This window comes from Coturnix japonica, chromosome 13 (assembly GCF_054131305.1).
Source record: "Coturnix japonica strain WE chromosome 13, WE-NBRP24, whole genome shotgun sequence".
Classification (NCBI taxonomy): Eukaryota; Metazoa; Chordata; class Aves; order Galliformes; family Phasianidae; genus Coturnix; species Coturnix japonica.
This window is the reverse complement of record NC_140675.1, coordinates 19473756-19493207: the sequence shown is the minus strand read 5'-3', so window position 1 is coordinate 19493207 and position 19452 is coordinate 19473756. Positions and strand designations below refer to the sequence as shown.

At 63.9% G+C, this 19452-nt stretch overlaps 4 protein-coding genes across 13 annotated transcripts; 1 reads left to right on the top strand and 3 right to left on the bottom strand.

The window, feature by feature from the left end:
- Positions 1–70: 70 nt before the first annotated feature.
- On the top strand, positions 71–2941 carry MSS51 (MSS51 mitochondrial translational activator). Its single transcript, XM_015877214.3, has 6 exons — positions 71–504; positions 728–883; positions 1102–1226; positions 1412–1975; positions 2338–2431; positions 2525–2941. The coding sequence occupies exons 1-6, from the start codon at positions 326–328 to the stop codon at positions 2733–2735; spliced, it is 1329 nt and encodes a 442-aa protein (XP_015732700.2). The 5' UTR covers positions 71–325; the 3' UTR covers positions 2736–2941.
- Position 2942: 1 nt separating this feature from the next.
- Positions 2943–7403, bottom strand: LOC107320901 (cytoplasmic phosphatidylinositol transfer protein 1-like). 4 transcript variants are annotated; one of them, XM_015877222.3, is made up of 10 exons: positions 7294–7403; positions 6368–6447; positions 6052–6200; positions 5181–5269; positions 5055–5062; positions 4891–4962; positions 4681–4776; positions 4452–4607; positions 4318–4381; positions 2943–3736 (listed from the first exon to the last, which is right to left on the bottom strand). In XM_015877222.3, the coding sequence occupies exons 2-10, from the start codon at positions 6413–6415 to the stop codon at positions 3468–3470; spliced, it is 951 nt and encodes a 316-aa protein (XP_015732708.1). In that variant the 5' UTR covers positions 6416–6447; positions 7294–7403; the 3' UTR covers positions 2943–3467. The 4 variants fall into 4 exon arrangements, with proteins under 4 accessions (XP_015732708.1, XP_015732709.1, XP_015732710.1 ...); XM_015877223.3 differs by having other exon boundaries at positions 2943–3733; XM_015877224.3 differs by lacking the exon at positions 4452–4607.
- A 1550-nt stretch (positions 7404–8953) lies between these two features.
- LOC107320904 (myeloid-associated differentiation marker-like) lies at positions 8954–10338 on the bottom strand. The gene has a single exon (XM_015877228.2). It carries the CDS (start codon positions 9999–10001, stop codon positions 9135–9137), a length of 867 nt encoding a protein of 288 aa, XP_015732714.2. The 5' UTR covers positions 10002–10338; the 3' UTR covers positions 8954–9134.
- Positions 10339–10489: 151 nt separating this feature from the next.
- Positions 10490–18789, bottom strand: SEPTIN12 (septin-12). Of its 7 annotated transcripts, XM_015877198.3 has the most exons (11): positions 18622–18789; positions 16129–16980; positions 12504–12677; positions 12102–12230; positions 11894–11975; positions 11675–11812; positions 11473–11590; positions 11296–11391; positions 11125–11221; positions 10922–10973; positions 10490–10816 (listed from the first exon to the last, which is right to left on the bottom strand). In XM_015877198.3, the coding sequence occupies exons 1-11, from the start codon at positions 18674–18676 to the stop codon at positions 10666–10668; spliced, it is 1944 nt and encodes a 647-aa protein (XP_015732684.2). In that variant the 5' UTR covers positions 18677–18789; the 3' UTR covers positions 10490–10665. The 7 variants fall into 7 exon arrangements, with proteins under 7 accessions (XP_015732684.2, XP_085370474.1, XP_015732685.2 ...); XM_085514348.1 differs by having other exon boundaries at positions 10922–11221; XM_015877199.3 differs by lacking the exons at positions 16129–16980; positions 18622–18789 and adding an exon at positions 15199–15316.
- Positions 18790–19452: the final 663 nt, after the last annotated feature.

Genomic DNA, 19452 nt, shown 5'->3' with positions numbered 1-19452 from the left:
GTTGGCCAATGGAGGCACCCAGCCCCCCACTCAGTGCCCCTTGTAGTGAGGTGTGGACCCCCATGGCCATGATGGCAGGACAAGATGGCCGCCTGCCCCCCCCCCACCTCCCCACATCCCCCCTGCATTGCTGCCATGGCGCCTGGCCCCCTTCCCTGGGAGGCGCTGACCAGAATAGCTGTGCTATCAGATGCCCGCGGGACGCCTGGCCTTCTTGGGGCTGACATTTGAGCTCAGCCCTCCCTTGGCTCAGCCCTCCCTGCTCCGCTGGGACACCCGCAGGGTCTCCTTGTGGAGCTGAGCACCCCCTGTGTCCCGCAGCAATATGGCCCAGCGTGGACGAGGTGCAGCCCGTAAGGCATCCAAGAAGCCTGCAAAGGAGATGGCAGCAGCCAAGGCTCCTGATATGGACTCTCTGGGCTTCCAGGCCATGGACAGCAATGTGCCGGGGCTGTCCCACGTCATCCTGCAGAAGCTCAACATGAAGAGCTATGAGGACTACAAGTGAGTGGGAGCAGGGTGGGCTTTGTGGGTGTCACACCCCCATGTTCCCCCCATAACCCTAACCCTAACCCATGTGCCCTCAAGCCCCCTTCAGAGCAAGGTGACACACAAGACTCCTTATCCCCATCCAGCCTGAAATCCTTCAGGCTTAAAGGGAGGACACCCACCTGGCTGAGATGGGACAGATCCTGCTCACCTCCTGCTGTGCCTGGGCTCCCTTCAGGTCTGCCATGGATGGAAGGAAGAAGGGCAGTGATTTCGGCATCCGGACTTACTTCGACATGTTCCAGAAGATGGAGGACACCTTCAAGTTCTGTGCTGAGTGTAAGAAGCTCCCTGATGCTCTCCCCGATCCCAAAAGTCTCCGGCGATGCAAGAGGTATGGAGGAAGCAGTGCAATAGTGTGGGGCTGGATGTCCCCTGGCTCCCAAAAGGGAAAGCTTAGCCCAGGGGGCAGGGTGAGGCTGGGGGGTGCCAGACCCATTGCAGGCTCACCTGCACCAAACAGCAATGCAGCCATGTCAGGGTGGCTCGGTGGGTGTGATCCTGGCCCCACTGCCCCATCCAAATCTGGGCATGCTAACTCTCTCCTTCCAGATGCCAAAATGTGTACTACTGCAGTGTGACATGCCAGCGTGCCAACTGGCCTGTGCACAAAAAGTTCTGCAAGAAGCTGAAATTGGTGGCCCTGGACCGGCTGGTGGAGTGGCTCATCTTCACAGGTGGGTCAGGGGATGCTGCTCCCACCCCATGCATTTCCCACAGCCTACCCCCTGCGTGTGTGAGTTCCCTCCTCCTGGCTTTAGTCATCCCAAGCTGGCAGTGCAGCTATATCCAGCAGCCATGGTGGGGACAGGCAGCCTTGTCCTGCAGGGCCACCATTGAGATGCCACTTTTCTGCCCCCAGGTGACATTCCCTTCCCCACGGAGACCTGGACAAAACCTGCTGGAGATGTGGCAGGCTGGGAGGACTGGTTCTCCATGCAGGAGCAGCTGGAGGAGAAGCTGGACGCTGTCCTGGCTGGCCGCTACATGAGCCTCCTCTGGGCCAATGCAGGCAAACCACGACCAGAGGAGGGAGAGCTGCGTGAGTCTGTCCGGCGCCTCGTCACTGACTTCCACTCACGGCCACTCACCATCGGCCTTGGGCTGCGTCTGTTTGGCATCGATCCCCTTGCCAAGCCTCTCACCATTCACGTGGTGGGAGCATCCCACGTTGAGACCCTCAACACCCGAGTGACAGACTATGATGAACTGGCACGGATGTTCCCAGGCCAGCAAGGCATGGAGGTGGTGATGGTGGGGGTTGATGTGGTAGATGGTCCCATCATGAGGCCCCCCTTGGCCACGTCGGGACCCCCAGGAAGGATCTATCTCAGCAGCTACAAGGGCCTGTATCATGACTTCTGGGAAGACCAAGTGGAGACCAAGCTGGCTGCCCGCCCTGACCTGGTGGTGGGCTTCCACCCAGGTGAGTGCCCACGGTGCAGTGCCTGGGGCTGCTGAGGACTTTAGGAGGTGCCCAGGGCTTGCTGTGACTGTGCACTGAGCCACAATGGGCCACCACTTATGCTGGGTGACACCCTGAGGTTCAGGCATCAGCAGCACCCAAAGGGGTCCCTGTGTTTGGGCTCTGGATCTCAGTTCTGTGGCTCAGCCCAGGACCTGGAGCCTGGTAGGGAACAGGACTTTTCCTTGCTAAGGGTGCTCAGTCCTTCCCACCAGCAGCACTGCAGCAAGATGTGATCTGTGACACAGAGTGAGGCCATGCTTCATGCTGTGACAGCCGAGGTATATGAGCTGCGTGCACAACTCACTGTTGCATCCCTGCAGGTTTCCATGCCTGCCACGACCTCATGGAAGGCTGGCTGCCCACACTGCTGCTTCTGCGGGACTACTGCCTGCCCACCCTCTTCACTGTCTACAGGTGAGTCTCTCAGCCTGCCCCCCAGCTGGCTGCAGGGATGTCCTTATGGGGAGCACCCCAGCTGAGCGGAGTCCTCCTTTCCTCTCCTGGCAGTGAGCAGGAGCTGAAGTCTTCACTGCAGATCCTGGTGGAGCTGGAGATGTGCGTCACGGGTTACGCTGCCAACCCCTTTGCCTCACTGCGGCCCGAGCAGGTCTATTCCAGCCCCAACAAGGCGCCTGTGTACTGCAGCTCTCACTATATCACCCTGCTGGGGCCAGCCACCTCTCTCAGGGAGCTGGAAGGTGACAGCGATGACGACTAGCAAGGAAGGGAGCTGTTTCCATCTGTGCAGCTGGAGGAATCGCTGAGCTGAACCAGCTCAATCCTCCCTGTTCTGCTCCATAAACCCCAACCCACTGCTGCCTTTCCCAGCCCAGTTGAAGTGTCCAGTGTGTGTGCTATGTGTGGGGACAGTGCAGGCACAGCTCTGTGCTGCAGGGCCCAATAAACCACCACCAGGAGCCAGCCGCCACGTCTCCAGCTTTATTTCCAAAAAGGCCAATGTTTTCCCAAAGAAAACACAGCTCTGAGCTTGCCCTGGCACCCCTCGCACTGACACAGCTCTCAGCTGCAGGGCCTGGGGTGGCCCTTGGCACCCAAGAGGTGGCACTGGGCTGTCACTGTCACTTCCATGCTCACCTTCTTGTTCTGGTGCCTACCTCGCAGGGTGCTGCTCGAGCATCGCTCCCCAAGTGCCGTGGTGCTCAGACTCAAGGGGCTGCACCAGGTGCCAGGATGCCACCATGGCCTGATGCTGTGAGTGTCCCCTCCCGGTGAGCCAGCAGGTCCAGCAACAGCAATGGTGACAATGTCCCACCTGGGCATCCGCAGTGGCTCAGGGGTATTGGCAACCCCACAAGGCTCCCACATACCCAGCTGGCAGGTCCCCCCTTGGGGTCAGCATCTGTCGGAGGGGATGAGGTGGGCAGGGCTGGCATGGAGGAGAGGACAGTCCGGCCAGGGAGGTGGCACGCTGTGGTGGTGCGGTGCAGCATCACTCTGCGCTGGCACGTTCCCGCAGTGCAGGCAGTGTCAGAGTCTCCGGCGCTGATTTCTTGCGGGGCCGAGCTTTGGGGGGGGCGAGGAAATCGGGGGCGTCGTCGCTGAGTGGGGTGGAGGGGGCACTGGCAGGGGCCGAGTGCGTGTCTGTGGGCTGCCCCACCTCGCTGACCGAAATGGTGGGGGTCACCAACCCGATGATCTCGTTGGTGGCCTCCTGGGTTTCCCTCTCGTACTGCCTCACCTCCTCCATCGTCATGCCTGCTGAGCACACACACGGGCTCACAGCCACCTCTGGCACCTCCCAGTGCCCCCCAGTCCCTTAAGGTGCCAGCCCTGGGCACAGCATCCACACGGGGAAGGCAACAAGGGCTGGGGCAAAGGGACAGGCAGGAACAGGAGGGTGGCAGCAGGACTCCATGAGGAGGGGATAAACAGACAGACAGTGCAGGCAGGGGATGCTGAGCCATGTAGGGGGCACAGGGGGACTCCACGTACATGGGGACCACCGGTGAGTGCCAAGGTGGCAATCCATGGGGATGTACAGGTGGAGGAATTAGGGCTGTTGGCTCTTTAGCTTTGGGTTGTGGCCACTTGTAGGTGTGTATTGAAGGCATAAACCTTCCCATGGGCCTGTCTGGAAGGCAGAGAGCTGTACTGGCCCCAGTGGTGACCCCAGTGGTGGCTGTTTTGAATTGTCTGGCTGCAGTGCTGCTTTGGCCAAGCCTTGCCCAGCACAGTCCCAGGTGTGCAGTGATGTAGGGGCACGGGGTTATGGGGCACCAGCGGGGCTGGTGGCTTTGGGAGTCCCATGTTCTAGGGCTGGGGGAATGGCAGGGACTCACCGCACCACTCGTCCACCCAGGTGAAGGCTTGTCGGTGCCCGATCAGCAGGATGTCCCGGATCACCTGTGACAGTGACAGTGGCTCTCAGCACCCCATGCCCTCATGGCCCCCGCTGTGCCCTCGGCCCCCTCACCTTGTGCACAAACTGCTCCACCCGCGTCTGCAGCCCCCACACCTCGAACTTGACGGTCACCAGCTTGTAGGAACACATGATGGGTTTGGTGTGCTGGCGCCAGCCCTCCCGCAGCGGCCCCCGGCCCGTCTTGGCCGAGCTGAAGAACCGGGGGTCCTTGGGCACAGAGCGGGGCTGTGAGCTGAGCTGGGGGGGGACCCCAAACAGGGCACCCCCAGAACCCCGTTACCTCCAGGCTGCGGTAGTAGCGCTCAGGGATCTCATCAAAGGCGATGTCCAGGAAGGAGACCTCGTGGTCACCCAGGATTTTATCACTGTGGAAGATCTGGGATGGGGAGAGGGGAGAGGTGAGAGGGGATGGCACCAACCACACATGTTCCCTGCAATGAGTTCAACAGGTCTCAGGGAGGGACACAGGGATGTGGGCAGTGCCACTCACGTTCTCGCTGTCCCCACAGTTGTCCTCATACTTGGTCTCAATGTAGATGGAGAACTTGGGCAGGAAGGAGCACTGTGGGGAGAGCAGCCAGGAGCCGGTCCATGAACCCTGAGGGCACCCACCCCAGGGGAAAGGGACCAGCTCCCCACATGCCACCCCCTTACCGTGTACTCTGCAGGGACCAGCAGCACGGAGCAGCATTGTGGGGGAGAGAGAGACAAGTGAGACCGTGCCAGGGCCCTGTGGCACCAGGCTGTGTCGAGTGCCCCATCCTCACCACTGGGACTCACCAGTGATGGTGTAGGGGTAGTAGTTCCAGGCCTTCTCCGTGATGTAGAAGATGCGGGGAGTCACTGCCCGTGCCCAGCTGGGCAACTTGCTGTGGGGGAAAGCAGCAGGGCAGGGTGCAGCCCAGGAGCGTGGCACAGCATGATGCCACCCAGCCCTGCCTGCCCAGCACAGCTCCTGGACTCCATCACTCCAAGCCCCTCATCCCTTCTCCAGGAGTCCCATCACCCCAGGACCCCCATCCCTGCCCCCATCTCAGCCTGGTGCCCATGATGCCCCCCAGTCCCCACCCTGGGCACTCACAGTGTGTGCTGCCCTCCCTCCCAGCAGCAGGGAGCCGGGTGGTGTTTTTTGATTAATTTTCTGATGTTATAAATAACATCTCCGAGAGGAGAATCGTGAGTGCCGTGGCTAAAAATATCCTGTCTAACACCAGTGGCTCCCTGCTGGGGGAGCAGCCGCAACGCTCTGGGCCACACACTGCAGCTGGTGGAGGAGACACTGGGACAGCAGCACCGTGTGCCAGCTGCCAACCTATAGGGCTGAGAGCAGGGATATGGGGGGACACCCCTGCGATGGGCAGAGCAACCGCTGGGGCATCCCTGCTGAGCCCTGCACTGGGAAATAGTGCTGTCCATAGGAGATGGGTGCAGCCCCTGGGAGATGGGGGTACTGCAGCAGATGGGTGCAGCCCCCAGGAGATGAGCGCATCCCTGCAGCCCCCCAGGTTGGGTGCAGCCATTCAGAGGTGGCTGCAGCCTGGGAGGTTTTACCCCCTGCAGATCTGGAGGCACACAGGTCACAGCACAGCAACATCCCCCCAGCACTGGGGTAGGTGGGGACCCCCATCCCTCCCCACACTGTGTGGCTCACCTGGAGAGGTGGACGCGCTTCTCAGTGAACTGCCCAGGGCCGTGCACCGGGTCCTCGTGGGGTTCGTTCCTCACCACCTCCACGCCCTCACCCTTCTCACTCTCCTGGTGGCTGTGCTTGCTGATGGTGTACAGCTGCCCCACGCGGTACTGCGGCAGAATAGAGGGGATGCTGAGCCCCCCGGAGGCACTGGGCACGGGGATAAGGTGCCGGGGGGTCCCAGGTTCGCACCCCAAACTGAGTATTCTGCACCCAAAAGCTCGGTGCTCTCCCTAGGAAGGTGGCACGGTCCCCTGCCTGCCGTCCCACTGCTCACCTCCTCGGTGGTGAGCGGCATACAGATGCGGTACTCCTTGACCAGCATGGTGGCGGGGTCACACGTGGGCGCAGCTCATCCTGGTGGGGACACGGTGTGCGGTGACTGCGGGCTGCCGGGCTGGACGCATCGCTCCGGTGCCGGTGATTTCACGCGGCGTTGCCATGGCGGTGCCGTGAGGTCACCGGTGCGAGGAGCTGCCCGCGTGTACCCCCGGTTGGGGACACCCCGATACCCCGCAGGGTGCCTTAACCCCTTCCTTGCCACGCAGATGCTGGTGCAGCTGTTCCGGAGCACACCACCCTTCGGGGCGCTGCGTTCCCATCCAGCGGTGGGTGGCATCGGACTTGCGGGTGGGGATAGACCACGAACACCCCAGTCCTGCTTCACCCACAGCCGTGTCCCCACGAGGTCGGGGTTCCGTGTGGATCCCTTTCCGGTGTGACTCCGGTCCCGGGTGGGGCAATGCCGGGCTGTCCCGCTCCCCGCAGCCCCACGGGGGTCTCCATCCGCAGGGAACACGGCGGGGACACGCGGAGGATACAGCCCCACGCAGTGACCCGAGCACGGTTAGACCTGCTCCTCCGGGGGGGGCGGATGGGGCTGTTCGGGAGCGACTGGTCCGCGTGGGGTCACCGGGGAACACGGGGACATCCCGGGGGCTTCCAGTTGATGGGGAGAAGCCGCCCCTCCCATCACTCCCTCGGGCTCACAGAGCAGCAGCGATAGAGGTGGCGTGTGGCACAGCCGGGTGACAGCGGGACAGCCCCGGGACCACCGCGCTGCCCCCCGCCGCTCACCGGGACGGCAGCTCCGGGGGCTCCATCGCCCCTTCCCCGCCGCCCGCCCCGCGCATCTCCCGAGCAGCGCCCGCCGCCTCCGTGCCCGTTAGTGGGGGGTCCCCGCCCCGGCTCCGCCGTACTCACCCGGTTCCGCTCCGGTCCCGTTCCCCGCTGCTCGCTCCCCGCCGTGTCCCGGCCGCCCCGGGCCGTGCGCAGGAGCTGCCGCCTCCCGCACCGCCGAACCGGCGCACACCGACCCCTAGGGGGAGGAATCCGCCCCGCACCGGCACCGCTCCGCCACTGCACCGGCACCGGGAAGCCCAATAGCACGGCACAGCACGGCACAGCACGGCACAGCACGGCACGGCACGGCACAGCACGGCACAGCACGGCACCGCTGTGCACTATGGCACGGCACCGGGGCTCCCCATAGCACAGCACCGGCACCAATTCATCTCAGCACGGCACAGAAAGACACCAGTTCTCCTCATCCCATAGCACCAGTCCATCTCACGGCATGACCCCAGTCCTCCCCATAGAATAACAATGGGGCTCCCCACAGCACGGCACTGGGGCTCCTTGTGGCACAGCACTGGTACTCCCCATTACATGCATGTAATCAGTGCTCCCCATAGCACTGGGGCTCCCCACAGAATGGCATTGGGGCTCCCCATAGTATGGCACCAGTTCACCCCATAGCATGACACCGGTCCTCCCCATAGCACTGGGGCTCCCCATAGCACAGCAGAGCATTAGTAAGTCCCAACCCAACACCAGTGTCCTGTGTATCCACGAGGGCTCAGCAGCTGCTGGTAGCCCCACATGCCCTGTGCTACGACACATCCCCATTGCCCCCTTGTGCCCACCCACCCACCCAGCCCTTACCTGCACTCTGGCCTCACTGTCCCCGCGTGCACCAGCTGCTGTGCCACCAGCACAGAGCACTGCAGCTCCTCACCAGCGACAGCTGCCACGTGCTGCCGTGCCTTTCCTCCATGAATTTCAATCAACTCGAGCCCTAAAAATAGCTCTGCTGAGCGCAGGGCAGGGCTGTGCTGGGGTGTGCGGCTTTTCCTTTATTTGCTCAAAAAATTTCTGCCTCGGGAAGCTGTGAGTGGCTCCAGAGGCCCAGCATGGCCCTGTTGGGGGATGGAGGGGAGGGGAAGGTCAAGCAGTGCTGTCCTAAGAGGATAAGCACCATGATGATGTGGCTGTGGGATGGGTGGTGATGGGGACGAGGTGCTGGAGCGATGCTGGTGGCACTGGGGAAGGAGCAGGTGGGGATGGGTGCAGGGCTGATGGCAGCACAGAGCCTGGGGATGCAGGATGTGGGGGCACAGCACAGGTTGGGGGCACCTTTGGGTGCACAGCCCATATCCAGGAGTGTGGTGGTGGGTGCCCTCCCTGCCGGGCACCTCCCTGCTCTGCATCGTCCTTCCTGGATTGCCACCACGCTGTGCCACTCCCAGTGGGACCACAGGGACGTGGCTGGCACTCTGTGTTTCCCCAGGCAGGGAGTGCCCTGGTGCCACCACCTCATACACGGTCACAGCAACCCTGAGCAATGGGGCTCCTAACCAGGTGACAGCACAGAGCTGCCCCAGTGCTTAGGGACCCGGCCCCCCCAACAGCCACATTCCTCCCAAACCCGTTCCGCAGGGTCCCATGCAGGTGCCAAGTCAAGGCAGCCAGCTTGGCTTTTTCCTGGTCCTGTCCCCCTGCCCGGCCACTCAGGGCTGCTGTGGGGCAGCACCCCCATCACCCCCACCCATAGGAAGAGGGGAAGAAAGCAGAGAGGCAGAAAAAAAGTGAAAAATGACCCGATTTAATCCCAAAGCCCCCCCCCATCCCTGACCCCCGGAGCACCCAGCACCCCACACCACCCCACACCGCTGGTGGGACGGAGCTTTCCAAGGCATCTGCCTCTTCCTCAGCTCCGCATCCCCCAGCCCCACGCAGCATTGCACCCCCACGTCCTCCAGCCCTTAGGAAGGGGTCCTGATGAAGACCATCCTGGTGGAGTAGACCAGGTCCACGAGATAGGCCAGGAAGTTGAAGATGGTGAGGAAGGTGACGCCGAGGCTCTTGTTCCACCAGCAGTCCTTGTTGCAGGGGTTGGGCCGGCTGCGGCCATTGAAGCTGTACAGCGGCCATACGATGACAGCAGTGAGGTACATCAGCAGGGCCAGCGCGTTGTAGGCAACCAGCACCTTCTCCAGCGGGCAGGGCATGTAGCTGAGGCAGCGGCCGATGGTTAAGAGGATGATGAGGAGCGTGATGATGAAGCAGATGGAGTAGACGGCCACGCACCACTGCAAGCCGGGGTAAGCGCTGTAATTATCCAGCAGGGAGAAGATGAGGCAGGCGACATAAGCCTCAAACACCTTCAGCAAACCGGGCACGGTGGAGAGGAAACTGCTGATGTCTCCCGGGCGGGCACGGGTCAGCCCCACCTCGAGGGCGTAGGCCAGGAAGCAGAGGCAGGACATGGCCGTGGCGGCCGCCTGGCGCGCACAGCGGGCACCAGAGCAGGGGCTGGAGATGAAGGTGGACGGGAAGACCACGGAGCTGGTGAACACCATCAGGGCTGCCAGCATGGCGAAGGCGGCCGTCAGGTCATCCCAGGAGACGGGCAGCTTGTGGGACAGCTCCAGCAGCTCCAGCAGCAGCACCAGCAGCGTGACGGCGAAGCAGAAGCACCAGCTGAACATGCACCACGTCCCGTAGGGTCCGCTGAAGTCACCGGTGGAGGCCACCAGGCTGAAGGAGATGCAGGACAGCAGGACGGCAAAGAGCCGCGCGATGCCCACCCAGGAGGTGACGGCCCTCCAGTTCAGCGCCAGCACCGCCATGGCTGCGTGTGCCGCCGGGCAGCGCCTGTAGGGCTGAGGGACTGGGGCCCCCGGCCCCACTGCTGCCAGCAGCACCGCGCGGCTGTGGGTGGATCATTAACACTGGGCTGAGCCGTGCACACTGAGCTGGGGGGGGTGGGTGCTGGCAGCCAGCCCGTGCCCTGCCCTGGGGCGGGGGCACAGTGCAGCCTCCTGCAATCCACAGCAGCTCCTGGCGGACCCCACACTGTGCCAGGTGTGAGCGAGGGCTTGGGGTCAAGAATAACCCCAACAGTGTGGGGACCCCCCCCCCCCTTCACCACCACACATGGGGAGGTGCCCATCAGGAAGCACTGGGTGTAGCCCCACACCTCCGGGTGCCACCTCCTGGTGCGGCTGCAGCTGATAAGCAGCTCAAAGTCCGGATGGCAGCGGGGCGGTGGCAGGGAGCCCTGCTGCCACCTGTGGGGCTGTCAGTGCAGACGGTGGCACTGTGGGACGGTGGATGATGAAGGTTCCGTTTTCACCTTTAATGCTGAGCGGGCTCCGGGTGTCACAGCAGAACCTGGGGACACCCAGGGAGCCCCCTCTGTTCGTCCTCGTGGGCTGGGGGGTTGCGAGCTGAGGTGGCACAGTCACTGTGGGGCAGGGGCCGGGCAGTGCCATGGGGTCGGGGCTCCAGGGCTCAGAGATTGCTCTCGTCCCCGTCCTCATCCCTGCATGGCAGCCCGTTGTTGGAGCTCGGCGATGGCCGGTTGCTCTCGTTCAGCCTCCGCACACGGTAGCTCTCGTAATGCACGTTGTGGGTGATGTCCTTGAGGTCCTGCAGGTGGGACCTGCCCGGGGAGGAAGGCACCGTGTTACATTCATGCACCCCCTGCAGTTTTGGGGTGCCCAGAATCACCAGGGTGCTCTGTGGGGTGACCCCGACCCCAGCTCACCGGATGAGCAGGTCCTGCAGCATAGGGAACTCGCAGTGTGCCGGGTTCTCCACTGCAAGGCAAGGCAGAGCGCTGTGGGTTCATCTCTGTGCCATGGGGACAGCACCCACCATGCAGGGGTGCACCCCTGGGTGCTGATCCCTGCGAGGTGCCCAGGTGGCAGCCCAGTCCCGTTCCGTGTGGACACCACATGCTGCCCTTACCTTCGATGATGCCCCACTTGGTCTTGCGGCCCAGCACCCGTTTGCCGTTCACCTGGTGCTCCTGGTCCGCCCCCACCACGGCAAATGGGATCTTCTCCTTTGGGATCCAAGGAACACGGTCACCCCAGGGTGCCCCCATGCTCCCCTCAGCACCAGCATCCCAACACTCACCCGGATCCTATCATTGAGCAACCGGTCATCGGGGTCCTCATCAAAATCCTCCTGTGGGTACACGCTGATGGCGTGGGCCTTCAGGTCCTGCTGGATCTGTGGGACACAGGGTGTGAGCTGCTGCCAGACCACAGCAGGGGGGCAGGATGGCCAGGAGCCCCCTGTGCCTCCCCTCACCCGCTGCTTGAACTCCTCCCGCTCCTCCAGGGTGAGCGTGTCAGCCTTGGCAATCACTGGTACCACGTTGACAATCTTGCTCAGCCTCCGCATGAACTCCAGGTCGAGGGGACGCAACCTGGATGGGGGAGGGACAGCTGTCATGCTGCGACCCCCTGGGAGCACCCATGGGTGAGGGGTCACCACACATGGGGTGACTCACCAGTGCCCCGTGGGGGGGATGAAGTACACACAGCTGTGCACCCGGCTGTCCGGGATCTTCCTCTTGCGGGTGATGAGGATCTCCTCGCGCAGGTACCGCTCGTACTGCTCGTTGATGTACTTGATGATGGGGTCCCAGCTGGGGACAGGGGATGGATCAGAGCAGCCCCGTTGGGGTTTAGCCTCTCCCCCACATGCCACCACAATGGCTGTGTCCTACCAGTTCTCGTTGTTGATCTGGTCCCCAAATCCCGGCGTATCCGTCACCGTCAGCTTCATCTTCACACCCTTCTCCTCAATCACTACGGGGTCAGTGGGATCCGTGCATTAAGGAGAAGCAGGGGACTGAGGTGGGGGTCCCTCCCATCTCACCCTCCCTCCATCCCCTGCCCTCTCCCATGGCTTTGTGGACACATTAGTGACCTTACCATGGGTGACCGACTGCAGCTGCACCGTCTTTGGGATGCGCTCCTCCTGGCCAGGCTGTGAGGCTTTGCGGCTCACCTTGGACTTGAACAGGGTGTTCACCATGGTGGACTTCCCCAGCCCGCTCTGCCCTACGGGGACACAGACAGCTCCACATTGTCCCCTCCCTTGCATTTTTACCCCCCCAGCATAGATCTGTGTGGGAGCACCCCAATCCTGCAGGGCAAGGCTGGGACACATCACCCAAACCCCAGTGTGCAGGGAGCGCAGCCATACCACCGTGCTATGAGACCCATCCTCCTTCAGCCTATTATTGCTTCAGTCTCCCCAAAGTCTAAGCTCCCCAACTCTCTCCCCACACGGTGGCATCAGATTCCCAGCAGCCAAACCCTGTGGGTGCTCACCGACAACCATGATGTTGAATTCAAAGCCCATCTTCATGGTCTTCACCTTCATCTGCTCGAGCACGGCCTCGATCCCCACGTATCCAAACAGCTCGTGCACCCCACGCTCAGGGGGCAGCTCTTGGGGCACGGCCGCCGCCTCCATGCTGCGCTCCTGGGGCTCCAGGCTGCTCCCTGTGCAGGGTAAACACAGGGTGAGCAGGACACCCCATAACCCCTCCCCAGCACATTCCCCTTCCCAGGAGGACAGCAGGATGCCTTCAGTGCTGCTCACCCTGCTGCCGTTGCCCCAGCAGCAGCCACGCTGGTGGGCACGCAGCCCCGGCGCATTCCTGGAAGCCAGCAAGGTGAAGCATGGCAACAGAGCATGCCACCTCCTGGCACCATGGGGATGAGGGTGTCCCTTAGTGGCATCACTGGGGCTCAGCCACCTGTGCTCTGCACCGTGCCCCCCGCAGCTCCACGAGTGGTGGTGTCACCAGCACGGCCACCAGCACTGCCTCCCCGTGCCGAGGATAGTGGCCACCTCGCAGCACAGCCCTGGTGCACCCAGGGGGCTCTGGGCATGGCACACGATGTGTCACCCCACATCACTCTCAGCACAGTGACAGCACCGTAGTTGCTGGGGCTGGGAACTGGCCCCGAGGGGTGACAGTGGGTGACAGCAGCAGTGCCACTGTGGGGCCACAGGGTGACCAGCAGCCTGAGAGCCACAAGGCATACAGCCGAGACCCCCGCCCCAGCCTTTGTGTGGCGGCTGAGAGCCCCCAGAGCTGTCGTTCCCCTCCTCCTCCCCCTCCTCCTTCCCTCCTGGCACAGCCATTGTTTGGGTCCTACCTCCGCGACGCGCTGTCCCCGCTCCCACACAGCTCCTGGGGATGAGGGGACCCCGGCTGTCCCCGGTCCCTGTCACTGCAGCACTGCAGCCTGGCCCCAACCCCGCTGGGCTCAAACATGGGTTGCAGCCCGGCTGCTCCCGCACATGCCCAGCATGGCAATAACCCAGCCTCCCCACCGCCCCTCCTCTCCCACCCATGCACTGAGTTCACTCATTCGACACTCAGCTCCAAGCCCCACCAGCAGCAATGGGAACCTCAGCACAGTGAAACCCTTTCCTCCAAGCATCCCTCCCCTAGCCCAGCACCCATTGCATGGGCGTCCCAGCTGCACAGCTCCACACCTCCAAAGGGCAAGGGGAGCACGCGCTGTCACCCACCTGGCATTGGGGGTTCAGGCACCAGGACCCCTGTGCCCAGCACTGCCCACCCCGATGCCGCAGTGCCCCACGGCGCCTGCGTCCCCCGGCCCACGCTGCAGCCTCCCTGCACGGCACATATGTGCCAGCCCATTTCTTGGCACCAGCGAGGCTCGGGCGGCAGCTTGCAGGCACAGCCGTGTGCCATGTGGCCTGAGGATGAGGGACATGCAGCACCTGGCATGGAGATGCCAGGAGGTGGATGGAGCTGAGGTGCTCCTTGCTGCAGAAATGGCATCTCAGAGTGGGGGTCCGGGCATCCCATGCCCACCAGTAGGTGCCAGGCTATGACTAGGGCTGGGGACAGCAGCAGCCAGGATGGGACGCCCCGGTGGCACCACCGCAGGGTGCTCCCAGAGGGGAGATGTTCCCCTCCAAAGCTGGAACAGCCCAGCAGGAGCCGGGCTCCAGCCCACAGCGCCCTCCCACCCAGCTGGGGCTTCCCTCGGAAATGTCAAAACACCAGGACTTCCTGGTGACAGCAGTGACACCCACCCGGCCGGGGGGGCACTGCCCGCAGGGCCTTATCCTGCTCTGCCCACCGCTCAGCACAGCACCCAGCCCCAGTGCAGCCACCACAATGTCCCGGTTGCCGGGACAGATCCGGAACCGAGTAACAGAGCTACAACTGCGTCACCCCACTGTCCCCCCTTGGGCCACCACCGAGTGCCACCCGCTCACAGCACAGCCCTGTGCACCCCCTTTCCTCCTCCACTCCCCAGACTCTCCCTGAGCAGCAGACCCCCTACCTGCCCCTCACACCTCCTCACTGCTGGGCTTTCAGGTGCCCACGTCCTCCCAGGGTGGCACCCACACCGGGTTCCCAGCACGGCCGTCACCTCCCGCCCTGTGCTGTGCTGTGCTGAGCCGTGCCGATGGCAAAGCCAAGCAGACACAAACATTATCCCTTCATGTGGCCCTGGATAATGGCTCCCTGCAGACAGACCTGTTCCGGGCTAATTGAGAAGGGTTTATTTTCCAGGCTGAGACGGGTAAACCCGGGTTCGTGGTCTCCCGGCATGGTTTAATTACTGATGCTGCATTAATCGGCATGTTGGCCGGGAAGTCTGTAATAAGCTCAGGGGGTGGAGGTGGGCAGGAGGGGATGGGAAAGGAGCTCACATCGCCAGGAGCGCGGCCCCGTGACCCAGAAGTTCTGCTGCACGGATGGAGGGTGATGGGTCGGGTCCCCAGCCCATGGAAGAGCCTGCAGTGGCCGCGCCACAGTGGTGGTACCACGCACAACCCGAGGGGACAGCAGTGACAGTTGCACCCACAGCCAGACCCAGAGACACAAGCAGAAGCAGAAGTGAGAGCGCAGGGCCCTGCTGCGGCCATGGGGACTGAAATCCCGTGGTGACAACAAGCAGCCCCCCAACACGCACCATGGGACCAGCACAGCCACCCTGCCCCTCACCCCGCGCCCTCGGCCACCCCTACCTCGCTGCACCACGAGCCGGTCACCGCTCACCGGCCGAATAAGTGCAGGGGTGCAGGCAGGAGGAGGCTGCAGCCCACAGCCCACGGCCCCTCCTCCGCTCCTCCTCCTCCTCCTCCTCACCCCGGGGCGCTGCGTGGGCGCTGGGTGGAAGTGAAACGGGGCGGCCGTGGAGCGAAGCTCGGAGCTTCCTGAAAAGATGAGCGCTCCCGAGCCCGGCACCGCACGCTGCCCCTCCAGTTCACACCCACTTTGCGACCCATCCCATCCCCTGCATCCCTGCAAACCACTGTCCCCACCGTGTCCCCCAGCGTGGGTGCAGCCGGGCCGGCTCGGCCACGGGCATTGCTGCCGCATGATTCACGCAGCCCCGAGCGGAGGGATGGATGGAGGGATGGAGGGATGGATGCCTGTGCGAGCGTCAGTACTTAGAGCTGCGGCGACGGCGGCATGCGAGACACCCGAGCGAGACAGCAGAGATCCCCAGGCACACAAACAGGCGGCCACCGTGGCGTCCGGCCCCGAGCACGGCACTGCCCTGGGGATGGATGGGGACGCAGCCAAGCCTGGTGCCTGGGGGCCCTGTGCTGTGACCGGGTTCCCCATGGCAAGGGGATGGAGGGGACACGGGGCACTGGGAGCTGCGTGGTGGTGCTCGAGCAGGGCACAGTGCTGCTCACTGACACCAACAGCCACACAGGGGACATCCAAGTGGTACCTGGGACACGTGGCCAACACACATCTCTGCTAGCATGAATGCAGCCACCAGCAGGGGAACAATGTGGGGATGGGAGCAGCAGCTTAGGGATCCTGAAGGACTTTGCCCACTGGGACCACATCCCCACCAGCGCCAGTTCTCAGTGCCAGCAGTGGTGGCACGAGGCAGCGATGTCACACCCAGGGAAGGGACAGAGGGGAGGAGTGAGTCCTACCGTGCTCCAGCGTCACCGTGGAACAGCATCCATCTGCAGCCTGGCCGAGCCCACATGGCATCACCAAGCAGGTCCCCATGGTGGGGCTGGTGCTGCCGATGTTCCTTAGTGCCAACGGGGTGCCCGGCCCCAGCACCATCCCCCCAAGGAAGGCAGGCTGGGAGCTCACCTGCACCGTCTGTGGCTGTGACACCAGCTTGAAGGGGGCAGCCAGGGGGAGCAGCCTTTCACTGGGGCCGGTGGCTGCAGTGACAGCCAGGGGGGTCGGGCGAGCCAGGCGGGGGCTGGCACTGAGGCTGACCCTGAGCTGTGTGCGGGGCAGCCCTGGGGCCACCTCAGTACTTGAGGAGGAGGAAGAAGGCAGGCGGGTGTGGGGCAGGGCAGCGGGGCTGCGGGCACCCCATGGTGGTGTGGGGCGTGGGGCTGGGTGGGAGATGCCCGGCTCCTCGGCAATGTGCAGGTCCAGTGCTGGCAGCGAGCTGTGCCCAGCAGCCACATGCAGGGAACATTCTGCTTCCACTGGGAAGACGCAGCCGTGTGATGGCACTTTCTTCAAGCAGGGGTCGGCGGCCAGGGAGGCTGCAGGAGGCTGGGGGGCTGCGGGGCTCTCCAGGCTGGAGCTGGAGCTGCGCAGGCTCTCGCCGTCACTGCCCGGCCCTGTGTGGCTCTGGAAGGAGGGGATGCCACCGGGAGCCCGGCCAGCACGATGCTGACCCCGCAGCAATGGACTGTGTGGGTCAGGGCCGGGCTGCAGAGCCCGGTGGCTTTCGGTGGCTCCTGCAGACAGTGGGGACGCAATGGGAGATCCTGGAGCATCACCTGCATCCTCTGCCTCAAACGACTTCTTGAGGGCTGCGGAGAGATGGAGAGGTGTGAGGGCGGCACTGGGGCTGGGTGGCACAGCAGCTGTTGGGCTCTCCCCCCATGCACCGGGTGCCAAAAGGCCGTCTGTGAGCCCAGCCTGGATGGGAAACCAGATCGGTGCCGCCGGCCCCTCGGCTTTGTTCCCCAGTGCTTATCTGTGGGTTGGTGCCGTGGCTCCCGGCTCCCTGCACCGCACAGTGCCCGCTTTATTCCCCTGTAAGGGATCCAGCCCTGCGTAACCAGATCCCAACCCAAGCCACTGCTCTCCCCCCGCATTCAGCACAGCTCAGCGCAGGGATCCCTGCCTATTCCTGAGCGTTAACCCTGAAGCCTATTGATGGCACAGCCAGATGGCACTGCCATCCTACGGCAGTACTGCCCCTGCCAGGAGGGCTCTGACCCTCCACCACAAGCAGGCAGATGCATATGGGGGGGTTGGGGCCAGCATTGTGTCCTGGGGCTGAACACTCCTCATTCCCCCCCCACCCACTCGCAGCCCTTTGGGCACCGCAAAGCTGCTGCCATATGGGCACTGTGCTGCCCTGGGGGCTGCTCTCCTCTGTCTGCAGCGCCGCGGTGGGTCTGCATGGAGGGACCCCATAAAGCTCCCCCCCTACACTCCCCACCCCCCCGGGCAGGAAGCGTCAGTGCGGCCCCCCGGGAGCTGCACTCCTGCCAGATCCGCCCCAGCGGCTCCGTTCGGTGCCGGCTCCCCACGGAGATCGCCGGGGGCCGAAGCTCCCACGGAGCTTCCCCCACCCCCTCGCCGCGTTGCCGTGTGTGCGGCACGAGGCCCCGGCAGCAGCGGGTGATGGGAATGGGCACAGGGAGCGATGGGGATAGGAGAGAAATGGAGACCTGGAGTGATGGGGACGATAAGGACCCAGGGGGTGATGAGGACCCGGGGGACAAAGGGGACCCGGAGCAATGAGGCCGGGCTGGGGCTCGGTGCCCCGTCCCCTCCCCAGGTCACCGCCCCGTGCCCGGGGCTGGGCACAGGGGTCAGGGGTCGGAGCGGGGGTGATGCTAATAACAGCTCTGGGCCGGCAGGTATGTTCCAGCCCGGGGCTGCCGGGGGGAGGCGGTGGAGAGGAACACGGGGTTCTGCCCCCTCCCTTCCTCGCGTTTCTCTCCCCGCCGCACCCCGTACCCCCCGTGCCCCCCCCGGTAGGTGCTGCATTCCTCCCTCCGAGGGCAGCAGCCGCCCCAGGTCGGGTTTCTCCGCCCGCTCCTCCCCGCGCTGCCCCTTCCCGACCCCGGCGAGCGGCGGAGGGGGGGTGGGGAGTTGGGGCCGAAAGGAAGATAAAAAGGGGGGAAAAAAGACAAACACACACCCCCAAAAAAAGCCAAGTCCCGCTGTTGCCGGATCTCACCCGGTGCCCGGCTCCATTCGGTTGCAAAGAGTGGGAAAGCCCACTCGGGTCGCGGGGTGCACGCGTGGGGCGGTGCAAAGAAACACATGGACCATGCAGACCATACAGCCACATCCAGACCGTTCACACACAGACACACGTACGTACACACACAGATACACGCGGAGATACACGCGGCCACCCCGCAGGGGGGACTTTTCACGCACCCACGGGGAAACGCGGCCGCGGGTGGAGCTCGGGGGGGTCCCGACCGCACCTTCGAAGTCGCTGAGGATGCCGTCCAGGTGCTCCTTCACCGAGAGCCGGGCCATGGGCGGGGGTGGGACGCGGGGTCGCCCCGCATGGGAACCGCAGAGCGGAACAGAACGGAACGGAGCCGAGCAGCGGACCGGGCCGGGACGGCGGCGGCTGCCCCGGGCTGTGCGGGAGAGGAGCGGGAGGAGGAGGAGGTGAAAGAGCGGGAGGAGGAGGAGGGGAGGGCGGCAGGGGGCGGGGGCGGCGGGGGGAGGTACTGCCCGCACCCCGCCCCGGCCGGATCCCCCCCACCCATATCCCACGGGCGTGGCGTTGCCGGCCGGTTCCGGGGGTCCTGTCCTCTCCGGCCCCATCGCCGCTGTTCCCGTCACTGGGGGCTCCTCCATCCCCTTTGAAAGCCACGGGCAGAGCTGGGGATCCCCTCCCGGGCCCCAGGAGGGCAGCAAAGGGGTCTCTGACCTGCCCTCCCCCCCTTCCCCTCTCCCCCAGGGCTTCTCCCAGCGCTCGGCTTGGCTCTGTTGGCTGCTGGGGGGTGGAAGCTTAGGGGTTGGGGGGGAGGGGGGGAGTGAGGATTTTCTGTACTCGCAGCGATTTCCTGCTTGGAAAAGAGGAGAAAAGTACGAATTTCAGGCTGTGCATTTATTTACCGGGCGTTTGGGTCCCTGGTGCTGCATCCTGGAGCATCCATGTCCTTGTCCCAGAGCATCCTTGTCCTGCATCCAGGAGCACCCACGGGGATGGACCAACCGGTCCAACTGTCCCACACTGAGCATGTAACAATTCCTGCAGCCCTCAGTGAGCTTCGGAGCCACAGTTGCACTGCAAAGCCATA